Consider the following 21480-nt stretch of genomic DNA (forward strand, 5'->3'; position numbering starts at 1 on the left):
GTTTTTGGATGCCTTGCCCCCTCCAAGCCTCCATTAGACCCAATGAATCCGCCCATTCGTAAAGCTTTGTCTGGCATGCACCCCTAGCCGTGGCATTAGTGATTCTCTCCCTCACAGTGTGCATTGTATCCTTAAATTCCCATCCAATAAAGACTAGATCTGGCTCTCACCCTAAAGAATTGCCTCCCTTCACCTCCCTCATCAAGTCATCGTTCACTGGGGGAGAAACACACACTTTCATCAGGGAAAGCAACTCCTGGCCCATCCTATCCCCAAAAAGCCCCCCAGGAGTCTCTTAAGATGTTTGGGAGCCCCATGGGACAGTTTTCTTGATCATAATGACCACATCCCTGGAGCCCCCAGTGAATCCCATGTGGAACACCTTAGAATATATATTCCTCCCAAGAAATACACCAGTGGTGTATTTCCTGAAGCATGACCACCTACGGGCTAGGGCGCCTTAGAAATTGCATCACTGTTCCCCTTTGGACTATCTCCCAGCCCGTTCACGTTCCAGGATTTAAGAGTCATCGAAGCATCCCCCATTCCATCCAGAAGAACTTAAGTTTGTACTGGAAACTGGTATCTCCCACCTGCTGCCCTTCTCAAACCTTGAAGACCGAATGCCTAGACAAGCCCACCTTTAAGCAAGAATGTTTCATTCCCCCCTTACCTACCGCCTGCTCCATACTTCCAACTCACAGAAGCAACTGTCACCGCCCCCACTGTGCCCTCACCTACTGGCCTCAATCCCTTACCCTCACTCCTAGGGACCATGTGCCCCTGAATAACTATTAAACCATGCAGCCAACAGAGCAGTGCCACTTGTACAACCAAGACAAAAGGAAAGAAAACCTCTCTATGCAACACCCACTTCCCCACCCAACATCCAATATCCCTAGTAACACTATCCCTGCCTCCCTTCTTCCCCTCCCAGCGCTTGACCCCTTCCTCTCTGTGCCCCTTGAGATGGGTCGCAGCCCCACTTCACAAATCCCTCAAGAACCCACTGCTCCCTCAGGATAATCCATAGTTCTTGGCCTTGGATGATTCCCAGCCATCCCCTTTACACCAATTCCACACCCCATCTGCCTTTCCTGACGGATCAGGATAGCAGTCTTTCATTAAGTGGCCTTTCCTGGAGTCATCAAGTTTCTTTTGCTAGCGGTTCCAGTCGTAAAGTTCTGTCATTTGTCACCATACTTTCCATCACTCCCTTCTCTGGGGAACGGGTGGCTTCACTCATGTTCTCTCCCCTCGGTCTCCGGTCACTCCTCTGTACCAGTCCTGTTCGCTTCCTCAGTGTGCTGGTATTTCTAGTCCCCGCTCATTGCTTTCCAGCCAGTCCCATGAATCACTCGGGTTGCTGAAAAAGTGAGATCGCCCTTACACAACCACTTTCAACTTTGCCAGAAAATTCAGCATATATCCGATGTTCCCCTTCCGCAATTCGCACTTGGCCCCCTCAAAAGAACTTGCAATCTCTGGACTGTTCGCGTAAAGTCAGGAGAACAGTAAATCCCTGGCACTGCCGACCAGGCCACGTGGCCACTCACCTGGCCGTTTGTAGGATGGCGTCCCTATCCCTGAAATTAAAGAACCAGTCTATTGTAACCTCTGGGAATGCCGCCCGCAGGGTAGATCTTGCCGCCAGCGGGTGCGCTCTCTCTATTGAAGAGAAAGAAGAGAGACCAGCCTTATCAAATCTTTCTGGCAGCCATTTTTCCAGGAATATTTTCATGAATTTGCCCTCAGTTCTCTCAGGGAGGTAGATGATGTATTTATTGGTCCCCCTAAATCGTCCCCCTGCATTCTCCGTCTGCCTCTCCAAACTGGTTGATGCGCCTTGCAGAAGGGATATTTGACCCTTCATCCATGTTAATTTGCCCACTAGCATACTGATGCAATCCTCCGCCTCCTTCATTTTGTCCAATACCCTCCTTAAATCTGCCTGCAATAGAGATGTCAATCCACACTTCACTTATTTTATTCTCCAGCACTGCCCAGCCAGAGAGGTCCTCTTCAACCTTGGGTCCCCTGTGCTCCCTCTTGTTGACCTTCCTCCGCCACCTCTGCCTGCTTAGGGCCTCTTGACTCCGACTGGCCTCTTCTGTGTGGGGTGGAGTTGTTCATAGTTTTGGACTGGGAGGCCTTTTGTGTCCTCGGGATCAAGTCATGTCTTTCTTCATCCCCTCCTCGTCAGAATAGGGCAACTTTGCTTCACTCTTTTAAAAAGGAAAAGGTGGTGTTTTTAACCCAGATTGGGGTCCAGGTTTAGCTTTGATGGGCAGGCAGGTAGGCTCTCCCCCTCACCTTCAGCCACCTCTTTCACAGGATTGTGCCCTAGTCTGGGACGAAGCCAGCGGTTAGCATGCTGCGCTCCTCCTCCCCGCAGCATCTAGGTTGGGAATGTGTCCCACGTCATCTGCATGGCCCTTCTCTGCCATGGTCTTGTGCTGCACTGCTCCTGTGGAGAGCAGAGTGCCCTCGTACCAGCACAGTGCTCAGTCTGCCTCAAGGAGATGGATGCGGTTGAGCCAGCGGTTTGCGGGGGGAGCTCTCCCCCATCACCAACTAGGTCTCCCCTGGGTACGCCTCCCGAACTTCAGCTCGAGTCCTTGCCCACCTCCTCACTGTTCGCGGATGGTTCTCCTGGTCGGGGCCTCAACAGCCTCCATCTTGCTGCTTCTTGGCACTGTCCTCACGAGCCTCACCGGCATCCCCTAGATCTGCCCGGGTTGTGTCCTTCTCAGTTGTCAGGATGAAAGAGGGCGCGGCAGTTGACAGGATGTCCATCATCCTCCTTGATCTGTCCTCTGCCTTCGACACTGCAATCATGCCACCCTCTTAAATTGACTCCGCAATACTCTGGGCATCACTGACTGTGCACTGGTCTGGCTGACCTCTTTCCTTTCGAATCCCCCCTCCAAGGTTCAACGCCACCCTTTTCTCTCCTCTACCTGACTCTCTACTTGCAGCGTCCCTCAGGGCTCTATCATGTCACTGTGGCTCTTCAACATTTACCTTGCCCTCTTGCCACTTGATCTTCACCTTCTCTCCTCATTTCCGGTGTTATGCGGATGGGACTCTTCTTTAAGCTTCCCACCTCTACCTCCTCTCCTTCCTCTCTCATTCCCGAGTGCCAGACTGCTATTTAGGTGCACTGCCAATGATCTCTGTCTTAACGCCAGTAAGACAGAGATCCTTCTTATTGGAACACCCCCTTTCCTTCCCCCCCTACTCTATGGCCGCCCTCCTTGGACCATCCCCCCTCACCCTCTTGTGAGGTAAAAAACTAGGGCATCATCTTCCACTCCTCTCTCTCCTTCTCACAACATATCGCTGAACTTGCCAAAAAGGCTCACTTTCAGCTTCATCTCCACAGAGGCATTCTCCCTTTCCTCACCTTCCCCTCCGAACTCAATGTCTCTAGAGCTCTGGTTCTCTTGAGGCTAGACTACTGCAACAGCTTCTTCCTCAATCTGCCTCTCTTCTCCCTCTGCCCTCTTCAACTAATCCAGGATAGGACTGTGAGATTTATCATTCGTCTCAAGCCCTGGAACTGCATCTTTCCAGTCCTGAAATCTCTCCACTGGCTCCCGGTGGCTGCAAGAATCCAATTTAAGACCCCCTGCATCATCCACAAGGCTTTCTGGGGCCTAGGACCGTGCTACATCCAACTTTCTCTACCTAAATACCCCCCCTGCTAGAGTACTTCGGTCCAACTCTCTGCAGGTCAGATGTTTCTCTAAGCAGAGAGTTGGGGGAGGGGGCTAGATCTCTTTCTTTGGCAGGAGCTTCCCTCTGGAATGGCTTCCCTGCCCCTCTCCAACTTGGGCTGGATCTCCTTAAATTCCAGAAGCTTCTCAAGACCTTCCTTTTCTCCTTCTCTCTCCCCCTTCCTTGCGATCGCCTCCACTGCTGTTGGGTTATATGTGATATTACCGACCCAAATTACAGAGGAACAAGTTACTTTCTTACCTGGTAACGTTCTTTCGATGGGATGGTCCGATGACGTATTCCATATCTATGACATGTAATCACCACAGCTGTGCTGCTTCGGAAACTTTTTTCGGCGTCTGCGTCCTGCGTCGATGACGTCGATGCGCCGTCGTCGAGGGCCTCCTCCGACGTCCGACGTCATCCGATGTGATAAGTAGGACGCACGACGCCCGTAGCCTCAGTTGTAGTTTTTTCCCCCAGAACGTGTGACACTAGTCAACTGCCAGTCAGACACAAAGCCTTGCGGAACGTAAGCTGCAATCGCAAAAGAAATTCTGCAGCGGGGAAGGCAGGGCGGGAGCGATATGGAAGACGTCGTCGGACCATCCCATCGAAAGAACGTTACCAGGAAAGAAAGTAACTTGTTCTTCGAGGGGATTGGGTCCTCCGACGTATTCCATATCTATGACAGACTCCCAAAGCAGTACCAGAGCAAGGAGGAGGGAAAGAATTTAGAATCAAGATTTAGAATAGCCAATCAAATAGCAGAGCAAAGGACCACCTTGCCAAAGGCCAGATCCTGTGCTCGGATGGAATCGAGGGAATAGTGACGTACAAATGTATGTACTAAAGCCCAGGTGGCTGCATCACAGATGTTGCGAATAGGAACACCCCTCTGCAGGGCAGTAGACGCAGCCATACCCCTGGTAGAATGGGCCCGCAAGCCAGCCGGTGGGTCCTTACCCGCCAAGCGGTAGCACTCCGAGATGGCCAAAATAATCCAGCGAGACAAAGTCTGTTTCGTCACAGCTTGCCCCAAACGCTTTCCAGCGAAACCAATAAAGAGTTGATCGTCCACTCTGACCCGGGACATGCGTGAAACATAAAAGCTTAAAGCTCTCCTAGGATCAAGCCTATGGAGCCTCTCCTCTTCCTTACCAGGATGCGGAGGAGGAAAGAATGCCGGAAGAACAACCTTCTGGGCCAAATGAAATTCCGTCACTACCTTCGGAAGAAAAGAAGGACGAACTCTAAGGACAACCCTGTCCTTGTGAAATACAGTGAAGGGAGGCTTAACTGAAAGTGCCTGTAACTCACTCACTCTGCGAGCGGAAGTAACCGCAACCAAAAACACAGTTTTCAGAGTTAACAGCCTCAAAGGGCAAGAATGTAAAGGCTCAAACGTAGCACCCATAAGAAACTTAAGAACAAGGTTTAAATCCCAACCGGGCACCAGGAAAGGTGACGGAGGGAACACATTAGTGAGCCCTTTCAGAAACTGCGAAATCAAAGGGATTTTAAAGTAAGAACACTCTTCAGACGAGCGCTTAAAGATGGACAGCGCCGCCAGATAACCTTTAACGGTACCCACTTGCAAGCCCCTGTGGGCCAAAGAAAGTAAAAGGGACAGAACAATGGGGATGTCACAAGCAAAAGGATCCACATTCTGAACTCTGCACCAGTCGCAGAACTTACGCCAACGGCAACGGTACAGAGACTTTGTTGCTGGCCTTCGGGCCGAAAGCAACACCTCCATCACGTCCTCAGGGAGGTCCCAATCCTTATACCTCAACCTTTCAGAAGCCAAGCGTGAAGGTTGAGGGATCTGACCTCTGGATGGAGAACCTGACCCCCCTCCCGTGAGAGCAGATCGTCTCGGTAGGGAAGACGACGTGGAGGGCAGATGGATAAGTCGAGAAGGTCCGGGTACCACGTACTCCGAGCCCACGCCGGGGCAATGAGGATCATCCGGGAACCGAACTTCCGTAACCTCTGCAGCACTTGCGGGATGACGGGGACTGGAGGAAACGCGTACAGCAGCGGGAATGACCACTCCACCACGAACGCGACTCCTAAGGCTCCTTTTTGAGGAAATTCCCACAAGCAAAACCTTTCGCACTTCCGGTTGACACTGGAGGCAAAGAGATCCACTTGAGGGGTCCCCCAAAGGGCAAAGATCTCCAGGAGAATCTCCTGAGCCACCTCCCACTTGTGAGAGATTGCGCTCTGCCTGCTCAGAGCGTCCGCCGTCACGTTCACGACTCCGGCCAGATGAACTGCCGAGAGCGAAACTTCCTGCTGGATGGCCCAGAACTCGCGCTGCATCGCCTCCCTGAACAGAGGAAGTGACCCTGCCCCCCCTTTTTTGTTGAGGTAGTGCATGGCCACCGTATTGTCCGTCAGGATCAGGACACTCTTTCCTTGCACAGTCGGCAGAAAAGCCTTCAGGGCTAGCCTGATGGCCCTCAGCTCCAAAAGATTGATATGGAGTCTGGACTCCGACGGAGACCAACGACCGCTGACTGTCAGCCCGTTGGCATGAGCTTCCCATCCCGTGAAGGATGCATCCGACACGATCGTCACCTCCGGCCAGGGAAGCCAAAATGGAGCCCCCCTCATCAAGTTGCCTTCGACGGCCCACCACAGAAGATCCCGGGCGACCGAGGGCGGCACCTGAACCGGGTCCGACATCCTGCTGGAGGACTGCAACCATTGCGTCTTGAGTGTCCACTGCAAAGATCTCATCCGCAGGCGAGCCTCTGGCACCAGAAGAATGCAGGATGCCATGAGGCCGAGCAACCTCAAGAACTCGAACGCAGGGAGCGTCTGGGCATCCCGAAACTTGTGCACCATCTGCTGAATGTGAAGAGCCCTCACCTGGGGAGGAAAACACTGCCCCAGGGAAGTGTCGAGCACTGTGTTGGCGTCAAATGGGACTTCTTTAAATTGCGGGAGAAGCCCAGCCTGTGAAGGGAGCGGCAGGTGACGGACAGATGATCCAGGACTTGCTCTGGAGAGCTCCCCCTGATTAACCAATCGTCCAGGTCGGGGTAGACGTGAATCCCCCCTTGCCTGAGATGCACCACCACCACCATGAGCTTGGTGAAAACCCTCGGGGCGGAGGTCAATCCGAACGGCAGGACCCGAAACTGAAAGTGCGAGTCGCCAACCGCGAACCTCAGGTACTTCTTGTGCTTGGGATGGATCGGCACATGGAAGTAAGCATCCTTGAGGTCGAGTGACACCAACCAATCCTGAAGCAGAAGGGCCTGGAGGACTTGAGAGAGAGAGTAACCATCTTGAACTTGTCCTTCCTGAGGAGTTTGTTCAAACCGCGCAAGTCCATAATGGGTCTCAATCCCCCGTCTTTCTTCGAAATCAAAAAATAAGGGGAATACCATCCCTTGTTCCTCTCCGCTACAGGCACCAGTTCTATGGCGCCTTTCTCCAGCAGGGCTTGAATTTCCTGCGCAAGGAGCGGATCCGGACTCTGCAAAGAGAGGTTCCCCGGTGGATTGTCGCAAGGCAAGACAGTAGCCGTGGGTTATGATCTCCAGAACCCACACATCTGAAGTAATGGCTTGCCACTCTACAAGATGCTGCGCCAGCCTTCCCCCAACCGGCGAACCATGGGGCATGGCCTCACGACTGAGTGGGAGCGGCTGCGGCGTTACCTGAGGGCAAAGAGGCAACTGCCCGAGCGGCCTTGGCACCACGGGTACCCTGTCGTCCACCTCTGGTACCCCTGCGGTGGCCTCTTTGACTGCCATCTCCTCTCGCTTTACTGAAGGATGAGTAATAGCGAAAGGAACCACCCCTCCACTGCTGTCCCCTAGGACGAAAAGGCAGAGGCTGGCGAACTGCAGCGCCCAACGACTTCGCTGCAGCTTTTGAGGTCTGCAACCTCTCAAGGCTCTCGTCAGCCTTGCTGCCAAAAAGGTGTTCACCGTCAAAGGGCATGTTGAGGAGCCGGGACTGCACATCAGGAGCAAATCCTGACTTCCGCAACCACGCAAACCTGCGTATCACGGTGCTCGCCGCCATGGACCTACTGACGCATTCAGCTAAATCCAAACCCGACTGAACGGATTCACACATGGCATCCTTACCATCCTGGACAATAGCAAGGAAACCATCCCGTTCGTCCCCTTCGGGAATAGGTTCAGCCGCCAACGCAACACAGTTCCACAGAGTGTGAGTGAAACGAGACAAGGCACAAATGGAGTTGGCCGCCTGAAGCGCCATACCACCAGAAGAAAACACTTTCTTCGCCCAGCCATCAAAACGTTTGTCGTCCCTATCAGGAGGGATGGTAGGGTACGACGCCTGCTTCGCCGGGGCCGTGGCCGCCTGCACCACAAAACTCTCCGGAGTGGGGTGCCTGGTCAAGTAGCAGGGGTCGCTACTGGCTGGACGGTATTTTCGCGACAAGGATCTGCCCACCGCCGGGAGACTCTCAGGAGCAGTCCAAGCCGCCGCCACCCTTCTCTGTAAAGCCATATGGAACGGCAGTACCGGGTCAGTTGGGGGACCAACATCAAGGATGTCCGTCAGATCATCCTGCACAAACTCCCCTGGGGGAGCAGACCATCCCAAGTACTCAGAAACCCTAGCCATAAGGCGCCGGTACGAGGAATCGGCATGAGCGCCAGGCTCAGGCCTACAAAACTCCACCTCCGGAGAAGTGTCCAGTCCACTGGCATCATGCAGTGACTGTCTCAATTCGTCAAACTGACTATGGCCCGAGACAATTTCATCTGGAACCTGACTAGGAACCAGGCCATCAGAATCCTCATCCGCCTCCGAAATATAGTCCAGGTGGCGAAAAGAAGGCACCCGAGAGTGCTTGCTCTTAACCAGAGCCTTCCTAGGGGGTTCTCCCGTGCCACGGGGTACCTCCGACACGAAAGGCGTCGATGGCGTCGTGCGAATCGGCGCCGGCGTCGAGAGAACCGGCATCGGCGCCGAGAGGATCGGCGCCGAGGAAATCGGCGTCGACGTCAGACGCAGCGCCTCCAGCATCGGCGGCATCGACACAACCGTCGAGGCCGGAGCCCCGAGCGCGTCCCTCGACGACCCGAGCGTCGACGGCATCGACGACTGCCTCGAAGCCTGAGCCCCGAGAAAGCCTGTCGACGCCCTCGACGCCTCAGACGTCGATGTTTTCCTTGAAGACTTCACAGGTGCACACGGTCTCGAACGCGTCGAGGACCGGGACCTGGAACGGGTACGGCGAGAACGAGTCTCCTTGTCCGAACGGGACCGCTCCCGTGACTCGTGCCGACCACTCATGTGAGCGGTGTCTCTCGACCTCACACGACCGACCCCACTCGGGGGCGCGGACGGCTTAGTACCCTGCGACTCAAGAATCGCCAGCATTTTCTACCCGAAGGAAGCCCATTCCTCCGGCGTCACACGGCTGGTGGGGTAAGCGATGTGCCGGGCAGAGTCCTCCGAGGAGGACCTGGAAGACGACCGGTGTCGGCGCTTCCGAGAACGCCTTGAAGAGGCTGAGGAGTGGCGAGACCGACTCCTAGAAGGAGACCCACGAGACTTCCGACGATGACACGGAGAGTCACCCCTCGAATCATCCGTCGAAAGCCCCGCAGACTTCGACTTCCTGGGCTTGGACACCCGACCTACCGACAACTTCTTCTTACGTTCGCGTAAGGCTTTGGACGTGAGCGACTGGCAGTCGATACAGTCATCCATGTCGTGGGCCTCCCCGAGGCACCAGAGGCAGGCGTCGTGCGAGTCCGTCACCGACATCTTGGACCCACACTCCCCGCACTTCTTGAAACCCGGACGCGGGGTCGAAGACGAAGTAGAAGACATCTTCACATGAAGGATTTGCACAAAACTAACAGGTTCGAAGAACCGAGAAGAACAGAACTCCAAAGAGTCGAGGCGTGAACCGAGAATCACGAAGCAACACGTTCGCGGAAAAAACGGAACTGAGGCTACGGGCGTTGTGCGTCCTACTTATCACATCAGATGACGTCGGACGTCGGAGGAGGCCCTCGACGACGGCGCATCGACGCAGGACGCAGACGCCGAAAAAAGTTTCCGAAGCAGCACAGCTGTGGTGATTACATGTCATAGATATGGAATACGTCGGAGGACCCAATCCCCTCGAATGGTACATTTAATCACATCCGTAATACTCCCCATTTTTCCACCCTTATAATGCCACCCCAACCCCATCCTGACTCTTTTAATCCCTTACCCTACCACCCCATATATATTTCATTCATATTTTCTGTGTTTTTCAGTATTATGTACTTAAGTGAAATGAAGGGTCCGAGAAGGGTAACCATGACTTTACTTTATTAAATTTATATTGCACAGCCATTGACACTTGGGCTTAAAGGCGCAACAAAGACAGAGACAAGTAACAGATAGGCGTGAGTAACGTGCAAGGACAGAAAGAACATGGATGCAAGTAACTATGCAAACAAGTGCAGTGTATTTCTGGAGGCAGGTCATTCCAGGCCTTAGGTGTAATGGCATAGAAGGCAGCATTGGCGGCCTTCGCCGTCCTACATCTTGGAATAGCAAGATAGTTCTGCTGACTGGATCTAAGTAGTCTAGCATGAGTTTTATTGATTAGAAGTTCTCGCAGGTAAGGGGCATTTGTCCCTGAAGACATTTCTGTGTAATGGTGAGGATACGAAAGAGGATTCGTGATTGGATGGGTAACCAATGCAGACTCCACCTTGCATCAGTGACATGATCTCTGCGGTCAAGCCTCTTTACCACTCTTACCGCACCATTTTGGACTACTTGCAATCTGTTGCATGTAGTTTTATCAATGCCTATCAGAAGGCTGGAACAATAGTCAATTTTTGCACCTATGATCGCTCGCGCAATTGTTTCTACGTTCTTTTGCAATATGAATGGTCTAAGATGGGCAAGTTATTTAATATAGTATGCACAGGATGATATCAAACTGCTTACATGTGGTTTCATGGTGAGGTGCTGATCAAATATTACTCCCAGTGTTTTGACTTTTTTCAGGGGGGAGATTTTTATAGCTCTTAGTGCAAAGTTCTCATAATTGGGACCCAGTTTCTGTAGGGTATGAGGAGAGCCGATGACCAATAGTTCCGTTTTCTCTCTATTAAGTGCTAACTTATTAGAGATCATCCATGACTCCACTAGAGAACAGATCTTATTGATCAAAAGTGTGTTTGTGCCGTAGTTGCCAGTTAGTGGGATTACACATTGTGTGTCATCAGCATAGTTTGCAAATATCACTCCTTCTAGGGTCAACATGGCAAATAAGGAAGCAGTGAATATATTGTACAAGCATGGTGATGTAGAGGCACCCTGAGGTACACCCATGGCAACATTAATGGAAGTTGATTCAGCTTCCTTAAAGAATACCCTACTTTCTCGGTTGCTACAAAAAGAAGAAATCCAGTGGCCCGCTAGAGGGGAGAAATTAGCTACTTCCCTCAACCTGGTGGATGATGGAATGGTCTACCAGGTCGAAGGCGGCCGAAAGGTGGAGTAGCATCAGTAGGGAGGCTTCCCGTTTGTCCAAGCGTGCTGGGAGCTTAGATTTAAGTACTAAAAGAGCTGGCTCCGTGCCGAAGCACACTCAAAAGCCCGACTGATGGTTGTGTACGACGGAATATTTATCAAGGTGTTTGGCTATTTATTCATAGGCTACACGATACAGAATCTTCAGAAGAAAGCTGGTGTTAGTAATGGGCCTATAGTTTTTTGCGAGATTCACATCAAGGCCAGGTTTTTTCAGGATCGGCATGACCCAGGCATCTTTCAAATCCTGAGGAACCCTCCCGGTGACCAGGGAAGCATTAATAAACATGCAAATCGCATTAAGCAATGTGGGTGGGCATGTTTTAATCATGGCTGTTTGAATATCGTTTTTTCATTTAGTATTTTTGAGGTGATTAATTATACTAGCCAGTTCTGTTGTGGTAACTGGTGAGAAATTGAAAACGGGGATGTCAGGGCTTCTTGTATAGGACTCCTTGAATCCAGTGGTATTATCATCTAAGTTGGATTTTTTAGTATTTATGTCCTTAAGAATGTTATCGAGTTTATCTTGCATGGCTTTTTGCAAGGTATTACACCAGGCACTATCCTTGTCAACAAGGTCTTCATTCATGCAGCCTGTGCATTCCTGCAACTTCAATATTTTAAAAAGTTCTTTAGAATCTGATTGGGCCTCCACAAAGACAGTAGCAATCTGCCTACTCCTGCCAACAATGTGTGACCCATACTCACTCCTAACCTTGATGCCCCTCTAATCAAGGGTGCCCTCATAAAGGTAAGGTCACTTCTGGCACATGCGCAAGATATAGCTGACATCATCGTAACAAATAACGTAGACTTCTTAGCAATCTCTGAAACCTACCTCCACGCCGCAGCAGGCCCTACTCTGTTCATTAGTTATACAGGAAAACTATACTATTCTCAGATCAGATAGAGAAACCACTAGAGGAAGCAGAGTAGCCATCATTGCTAAAGGCCATCTGAGCCTAAGAAAACTACCAAACCAAAGGTTCCCTTCAGGAGAACCTCTATCGATCAAACTACCCTGGTGGCTGGACAAACCTTAACTATCCACCTCATGTATAGACCCATTTGAGGAAGACATCACACAACTCCTCTCTTGTAATACTAAACCAGATTCCCAAATCATGCTGCTGGGAGATCTTAATCAAGGTTTCCTCGACAATGCACTAGCTTTAGCCAACACAATCATTGAGTTAGTTTTCTCTCACTGCATCACTAAACATACGCACGATAAAGGCAGAACCCTGGATTGGCTTGTTGACCTAAAATGTGACACCAAGATATTATGCAAATCTCCCTGTGCCTGGTCTGACCACCACATTATCTCCATCACTATCCAAGACAGCCCGCGATCAAATTCCGGCACTCTACAAGCATCTCCAACTCTCACCAGAGACAATCGGAATATCACAGTGCAGAAATGATTGCCTTTATTACAGCCCATCATCAATCATCCTACCTACACGAGAATGAACCCATCCTCTCTTGTGGAGCTGTAAAACCATACTGTACTTCAGGCCCAGATAAAGTAGCACCTCTAAAAATGCGTAAAGCTAAGACGCTTGCACAATTAAACTCATGGTTCACCACCAACCTTAAAACTTTGCGTAAGAACAAAAGAACAGCAGAAGTCAACTGGTTAAAATACCCATCAGACTAACAGCATAAAGTTCTCTACTGCATCTAATACTTATAAGGCGGCTATCCTCCAAACTGAAAGTGATCCATACGACGACAGAATCTTGAACGCCAACTCTGGAACCAAAGAGTTGTTCATCATCCTGAGAGAATTAGAATCCCCTATACAACCTCTAGAATTCTGCACTAAAGAGGCGATCTGGTGCTCGAACATCCAAAAAGTGCTACTAGAAGAAATGTCACACTTACAAACAAAAATCAAGACAAGAAAACAGCTGACACACAATTCTCAGAGACAACCGACTTCTCCATCAACCACTGCAGACCATTTGAGTTTGCCCATGTCTCCATGAGGGATGTAGAAGGAATAATATCTCGTCTTAAACCATCTAGATGCCACAGGGACATCTGCACAGCGACAGCCGTCAAAGAGACGCCGGTGGAGCTCGCACCATTCATCACCTCATTAATAAACACGTCCAATGAAATGAGCATTCTCCCGACTAACCTGAGAGATGCCCGAGTCAGTCCTCTAATCAAACAACCTTAACAAGCCACTTTTTGACAAATTGGACGACATAGGTGTCAACTACACTAACTACGTGGATGACACCCAAATCCTCATCCCTATATCAGGCTTTTTTGACACAGACACTAAACTACTCAACGAAATATACCAAACCATCCAGGCGTGGATGGCTATCTACGGCCTCTGCCTTAACGATGATAAGACAGAACTACTCCTCATCGGATCGCAGGCTAGTGTATCCAAAATGGACACTCAATTTAACTCCTTCAATATCGATGGCATCTACATTAAAGTCTCCAAGGAAGTGAAAACTCTTGGCATCTATCTTAATTCCACCCTTGCCAAACAAGTGAATGCTACGGCTTCAGCAACAGCCCACACATCTAAACTGATTAACGCATGTAGACCATTCCTGTCCTCCGACAGTTGCATTACCTTGGGCTGAGCCCTTATACTCTCCAAACTTGATTATTGCAATGCCCTGTACCTAGGGACGAAAAGATGCAATGTGAATAAATTACAACATTGAGAGCAGAACTTAACATCCCAAAAGCCAACCACATCTCATCAGCTAGATGAAATATCTACTGGCTTCCTGTTTGAGACGGAATCGTGTTAAACACTTTAGTACTTACACACAAGTGTCTCTCCAACTCAGCACCAAAATTCCTAGTGAACAAATTCAATAGAAATCAATCTAACCAACCTACCCGGTCCATACATACACACTGCTTACAGATTCCAATATTTAAGCTACAAAAAGCTGGCGGCAACAGTTTCCCAGGTCTAGCTGCCAGACTTTGAAACTCCATGCCTCTGGCTCTAAGAGCAGAACCCTCCTTTTGGAACTTAAAACAAATGTGGACCATTACACAGGAGCGATAATGGTGCCCCTGACCTACATCTGCACTCATTTGTCTTGACTGTTGTCCTTCTATCTGCTATGTATTGATTTGTCGTCTCTGTCTCGCAACACATGTGTAACTCTTAAGCAATGCACCCAGATACCCCTGGGTTAGGTGCGCTATACCAATAAATAAATAAATAATACATTTACCGCTCTGTTTTGTTTTCGGTAACATGACTGAGTACCCTGCTGTTGCAGCTGGCTGCCTGGTCCTCTGAGTGATACATAGACCATGCCCTCCCTTGACCAGTCTGCCTCAGTACCCCCTTTCAGCACTTGCCTTCAGGCACCCTCCCCTGACTGGACTACCGAGTCTGGTCCAACCCCCCTCCTCGCACTAGATACCCCTATCCCCTTGCCCTACGCACTTGCCCTCCAGGCAGCTCCGGCGCACTTACCCTCCAGCACTTACCCAGGCCCTGGGGCTCCTTCCCTCCTACTTCTCCTCCATCCATCTCCCCCTTCCCACCCTTGCATTCACTCTCTCCTCGCCCCTCCACTTCCTCTTGCAGAACTTGCACAATGCGAATGGTTCAAGGCCTATTAGGACCGCTTATTGTTGTTTATGTTACTCTGTTCCCCCCTTCCCTTTGCCTTGTGGCATCCTGAAACACTTTCTGATGTATAGGCGCCTTACAAATGTTCAATAAATAAATAATTTTAAATAGAATATTGAGAAGCAGGGCCGCACAGGAGCTCCTCACACCTACGTCTGCTCCATGCAGCCACCAGCCACAGCCCCTCCATCCATCCATCCATCTGCTTTGAAGGCACACTGATGCATTAACATACTTTGTTCAAAACATACTCTCAAGTTTGCAATACAATTTATTCAAACAAAGGAACTTGTATACATACTTTTTAGCCCCCATCACCAATGCGATTTCATCGGGGGAGGATGAAATATAAGAACACGTAGGCTCTGTCAAGAACATTCGCTCATCAACATGATCTTGCTCTTTAATTCGCACTGTGTGGCATAAACACAATGCCCGCAAAAACAGCTCTTCCTTTTCCTAAAAAAAACAAATCAATTACTATTAAATACAATGAATTGATTACTATTAATGCAAATGTTAAGTAATAAAAACCAACAGATCAAAGACCAATGCCAAAAGAATATGCAATACACACCTCATTGAAAGAGCGATCACGAATTTATAAGCAATCTGTTCAGCTTTAGACTAACATCCCCAAACTAATGCTGATATCACATCTGATTAAGGGTCTACATATATCCCATTAGAGCAGGTTTTCTTCTCCTTCTCCTAAGACATCAGAAAGTGTGAAGCTTCCTCTTTGTTCTTTTCAACCTATCAAGCTCTGTAGAAAATCAGCATGCTTGGAAGGGGGTGGCTACAACGGCCTGTAAAGGATGCAGTCGAAACTTCCAATTGTGATGTGCACACACTGAAAAGCTCTATCACAGGAAGTCCAAGGTGAGGGCTTCCTCCTACCCCCCCCGCACAAGCTCTAATCGTGAAAGCGGACCTTAGCCCTTGTTAATGGGCCCTCGGCCTTGGCTTTGGACCATTAACTTGGGCGGTGATCACCTGCCTTACAATAGAGCATCTAGTGCGGGCAGTGAAACATTTAACAAGATTGCATATTTTTTATCAGTTGCAATCACCCTATCTAGAAACTGTGACCAGATTCACTTATTGGATGGGCTGGACACTCCAGACTTCTCCTTCGGCCATGCCCCATCTCAGAGGAGTGCCCACTGAGACCCAGGACAGTGATTTGGGAATGCATTACTGCTTGCACCTCTTGGCAGATCATTGGGGGTTGGAATGGGTCTCACCTTCTTCTGTGGAGACCTGAGCCATCCAGCCATGGGTTCCCACACAAGGGGGAGTAGTCTGGCTGTGGTGAGCATATCAGTTAAGGTGCATGTCTAATCTTTGGGTAGGGGGCAGTTTCTCATGGTCCTCAAGTGTTCAGTTAAAGACCACTGAGGGACCGGGCAGGACAAAGCATCAGATTCTACCACATTTAACTTGCTGGACTGCAGACTCTGCTTCATTAATCACAAGATAGATAAGCAGACGGGGCTCTCCCCCTTCCCCTCACTTAGAGCTGACTGTAAGTAGCACACCAATACCTACTCCGATTTAAACACTAAGGTTCTGTGGTAATGAAAGCACTTCCATATGGGCTTCAGAGAAAAGAACAATGCTCTGCCTGTGAAGGGTTATGTTTATGGAATTTGCCAATCCTGATGCTGTTCTCTTGTGCACTGCTAAGAACACCCATCCCATAAATTCTTACATAGATATCTTACACAATCTAGGAGTCTGTTAAGGCAGTTTTTGCACAGGACTCTGGTGACGGCTGCACAACCACTAACCTTAAGAAGGGGCAAAGCACTGAGCCCAAAAGGACAGCCACCCTCTCTTAAACAGGTACTGAGGCCGAGCACTCAAGCTTAACTCAAAGAAGGGGATGTAGGCTGACACAAAGGTACAAGTCCCGATATTTAACCATAGAAAAATCACCGCACTGGTACACTGAAGAATATATACATTTAATGTGTTGCACATATATTAACCTTTTTTAGTTGTAATAATCGGTTACCTTTTGTAATGTTGTTCCTACCACATATTCCTCATGCTGATCAAGGAAAACCTTTCACCAGCATGGGGGGAGGAGCATACAAATGTCAGCATCAGGATCCCTCGCCACATGCACTCCTTGAGGCCGGATGTGATGTCAGCGTTCGTACATATTGCTTGCAATGCACCCTGTTACCCCAGTTGCTTTCTTTTTTCCCTGTTGTAAGGGTGCAGAAGTAAAGCTCGGACACAGAGGCAAAATGTTTTGGGTCATAAACCTTTATTCAACATAAAAGAGGGTTGGTAAAATGCCTTTCTGTCCCTAAAGCTAAGAGGGGTTTTCCTGCCTCAAAGAAAACTAAGGAAAATGTCAGGATGCCAAACAAGTAGTCAGTCACGGTCGTGTCCAAAAACCCTACTACTGACCCTAACACTCTTAACCCAAATCTAATGTGCAAGGATGTTATCACCACTGAGGAAATAGTGTCAAAAGTTCCAAAGGTTTCTGGTGGTTTCAAGCAGCAACAAATATTCGCTCCAAAAAGAAATAATGTTGTAATATTCAGGGAATGGCTCATTTCTCCGTAGTGTCAGCCTTCTTCCATTTAATTAACTAGGCAGTTGTCTCCTTATTATGTGGTTTTCTTGAAAGTGCAAAACAGTCTGTCACCTCAACCCACCCCTCCCTTTGAGCACCGCCAACCCTGTATGGAGGACTCAAGAAGATATCCAGTAACTTGCACATTATGAGAATTCTGACAGTGGGCCCGGTATTGCACTCAAATGGGCTCGGAGGGTGGGCAATGCATCATACTTAACCGCATTTTAGGTAAAACAATTGGATCAACTTAGAGGAGGGCAATTAGGTACTTTTGAATCTTCATTCGTAGTTGGCACTGTCAGTAACTCTAAAGCATATGAAGGTGGGCATTGATGCCGCAACTAGACATTAAAGGTGAGAATTTTTCACACTTGGAGGACCTGAGGATGGCAATGTATCACTCCAAGAACTACCCAGAGGGTATTTATTCCTTTACTGCACTTCGATCATATGCAACACTCAGCACAGCTCTTAATAGGTATATGGAATCCAGGGGGTAGACATTGTTGCTTGCACAGCTAACCCATTTTTCCTCTCACACTCCAAACCTTCGTACCTTAGCAGAAGGCACAGGCTCACTACCACACACCTCTGCAATCACATATAGCACTAACACTATTGCACAACACCTCTGCCATGGAATTTAAACTGTAGCTACACACATAATGTTCTATCCACTTAAACACAACCCCTCCTGTTTAGTTCATAGTATACCTCTTTTCCGACCATCCACATGCCATTCAGACATGGGTGAGTAGCAGGGTCTTAGCCACCCTCTCATAACTTTAATGGCCGAAATGCACACATGCATAATAGCACCTCCCAATGTTCCCATATTTTGGACACTGGTCCCTCTGAAGGCGTTCAACCAACAGTGCGTTGAGACCATAATTATGGTGAAAGGCGCTATACAAATGACAAAATGAATGAATGAAAGCTCATCTTTGCTTTTGGCTCTCATAAGTGTGCGAATCCCTAACGTGCCATGCAGTAGTGTGCCAGCTTGGTGTCCTGCAAAGCATAGGATTCTGTCTCTCTTGTACTTGGGGTCCTAGACCCTCCTATTCTCTTGTTTTCATATGGCTGCAGATCCCAGACTCGCAGTTGTTAATCCGGATAGCTTGGGTTACTCGCATCTCATGGTAAGCATAACATTCTGTCTCTTGTACTTGGGGTCCCAGACCCTCTTATTCTCTTGTTTTTATATGGCTGCGGGTCCCAGACCCGCAATGCGGCAACATCACAACTTGGTTTACTCTCCTGCCAAGTACTTTTGCCCTTTTTAAATGTCTTGACACTCTTTATGGTCCCAGACCCTCTTGTTCAGTTATCTTTATCAAAGGGCTTTGGGTCACAGACTCAGTATCTTCTCAGGGTCCCAGACCCTTTTATTAGTTTGACTGTACCTGCTCCCCAGCTTCCCCTGCCTTCAAGTCCCCCTTAGCCTTTTTGCTTGGCTAGAGTCTACCGAGTATCAGGACGTCTGTGCGAGGCTCCAGCAGCGTTCGGGTTCTTCGTTTCACTGGTCTCCGCTTCGTGGTGTGGTTCGCTTCTCCCAGAGCGCCTTTTCATCAGCTGGTGGCTCCCGAGATCCTGGAACGCCCAGAGAGTTGTTTGGGCTACGACACACATAGTCCTTACATCCTGGACTATGTCCAGTCCTCCTTCCTTCTCTGTGCACAGCGTTCAGCTCTTCCGTAATGCAGCCAGTGCTACAATATTGCAGGCAACTCCTCTCAGGAGAGTGGATCTCCCTCATCTATTTTGAATGAGTTTGTCCTAATCAGGTTCAGCGAAGCCTAGATCGCTCAGGACAGTTCTCTGCATCAATGTTTCAAATCCTGTCCATCTTCTTCCACCCAGTACTGGTAGATCCAATAAAGGGAAAGCCAGTTGGATTTGGGTATTAGTTATTTTCTTAGAATAAGGTTGATTTGTTATACAACAGAAGACATTAGCACTGTTTGTAACAAATGGAAGGAGGGTTTGGTTTTTAGCAAAGAGGAAGGGGGTGACAAACCGGAAATATACCACTTACTCTGCAAATGGTCATCCCAAATTCCATAAGGGTTTCCTCTCCCATGTAACCCTTCCCAGGGGAACTATTGTACCATGGAGGCACTGCCCTGTCCCCAGGGGATCGGTCTCCTCCTAGGGGGGGGCAAGGGACGACATCCACAGATTCGTCACACTGTGCTTAACCGTATTGGCGACTCTCCAAGAAATCCATCAGCGGGGCAGGTTGGGAGGACAATGAGGCATCTGTGTGTCAAACATTCATCAGAAAGAACATTACAGAAGACTTGTTCTTCTAATGGATAGTGTCCTCCCACAGATTCCTCATTTTAGATCTACTCCCACAACAGTGCATTTTACCTTGGAGGTGGAGAGAATAAACCCAGAGGCAATGTTCAAATTAGACATTTTTGGAGAACTGCTGTGCCGAATTGCTCATCCTGGCCAGACAGAGAATCCAAGCAGTAAAGTTTGGAAAATGTGTGCGATGATGAGCAATTTGTAGCCCGGCAGATGTCCAGCATAGCAACCCCTTTTTGAAAAGCTGAAGTAGCAACCAATTATCTGATTGAATGCACCCAGAGGACTTCTGGAATCTCTTTCCCTGCAATGGAGTAGCAAAATAGCACCGATATAGCCCACAAACAGTTGATCATCGAACCTAAGGAACAAGTTACTTACCTGTAACTGTTGTTCTCCAGCATGGGTCTGGCATGGATTCACATGCTCATGAATATTCCCCGTCATCAGGCTGGGAATCCTCGGTAAAGAAAAATCAGTTTCAGTTTTGTTTCTGAACTGTCTTTCTACTAGTAACCAATTACTGGTCTCTGGGTCATACTGCCCCCAGCCAATGACTGCCCTCTACCTAAGCCCCACCTCTGGCAGCCATCTTCAGATTTGGTAGCACGTAAAGTGGTAGTAGGACCAAGAGAAGAGCCGGAGAGGGGTAGGAGGGAGGGTTTGCATGTGAATCCATGCCAGAACCATGCTGGAGAACAACAGTTACAGGTAAGTAACTTGTTCCTTCTCAAGCATGGGGTCTGGCATGGATTCACATGCTCATGAATACAAGAATACATAGCAGTACACACATGCACAACCACGGGGGGTGGCAAGGCTCAACATTAAGCATATCAACAACTCAACATTAAGCATCTCTTACCTCCTCACCAGGCCCACCTTCAGGCGAACAGGTTGCGCAGCACTGCCTGGCTGACTCTGGATTCCTCCCTGGAATCCCGGTCGACGCAGTAGAATCTCGTGAAGGTGTGTGTCGACCTCCACGTAGCAGCCCTGCAGATGTCCAGCAGGGGAACACCAGACAAGAACGCCGTGGTAGCAGCGATCGCTCTAGTTGAATAGGCTCTCGGACGGCTGGGCAACGGCCGATTTGCCAACCGGTGACAGTGCATGATGCAGCTGGAGAGCCATCTGGAAATGGAAGCCTTCGAGAGGGCCTTCCCTTGATTCACAAGTCCAAAATTCACAAACAGCTGTGATGACTTCCGAAGGTCCTTCGTGCGGTCCACGTAGAACTTCAGTGCTCTAGCCACATCCAGCGAGTGAAAAGTCCTCTCAGCCGGCGACGAAGGCGACGGAAAGAAAACAGGTAGCACCAAGGGCTCGTTGAGATGGAAGTCCGACGGCACCTTGGGCATGAAGGAGGGGTGCATCCTCAGCACTACCCTCGTCTGATGGAATGTCAGGTACGGCGGTTTTCACGAGAGGGCCTGGATCTCTCCCACTCGTCGTGCGGAGGTGATGGCCACAAGAAACGCCGTCTTCCACGACAAGAACTTCAACTGTGCCGCATGCAGAAGCTCGAATGGCAGCCCCATGAGTCTGGCCAGCACCACGTTGAGCTCCCACGCAAGGGCCGGCCTTCACCGGCAGGAACGATCGGAACAGTCCTTTCATGAATTCCTTCACCAGGCGATGGGACCACAGAGATGATCGTCCC

At 49.4% G+C, this 21480-nt stretch overlaps 1 protein-coding gene across 3 annotated transcripts in view; it reads right to left on the minus strand.

The window, feature by feature from the left end:
* ATP11C (ATPase phospholipid transporting 11C) overlaps positions 1-21480 on the minus strand; it is a 1508462-nt gene that overhangs the window by 685635 nt on the left and 801347 nt on the right. For all 3 annotated transcript variants that reach the window (XM_069612799.1, XM_069612797.1, XM_069612798.1), the window contains exon 14: positions 15204-15361. In XM_069612799.1, the coding sequence (XP_069468900.1) occupies positions 15204-15361 (158 nt within the window). The remainder of the gene's footprint in view (positions 1-15203; positions 15362-21480) is intronic.

The sequence above is a fragment of the Ambystoma mexicanum genome, chromosome 5p, assembly GCF_040938575.1.
Source record: "Ambystoma mexicanum isolate Mex_15411 chromosome 5p, UKY_AmexF1_1, whole genome shotgun sequence".
NCBI classification, from domain to species: domain Eukaryota; kingdom Metazoa; phylum Chordata; class Amphibia; order Caudata; family Ambystomatidae; genus Ambystoma; species Ambystoma mexicanum.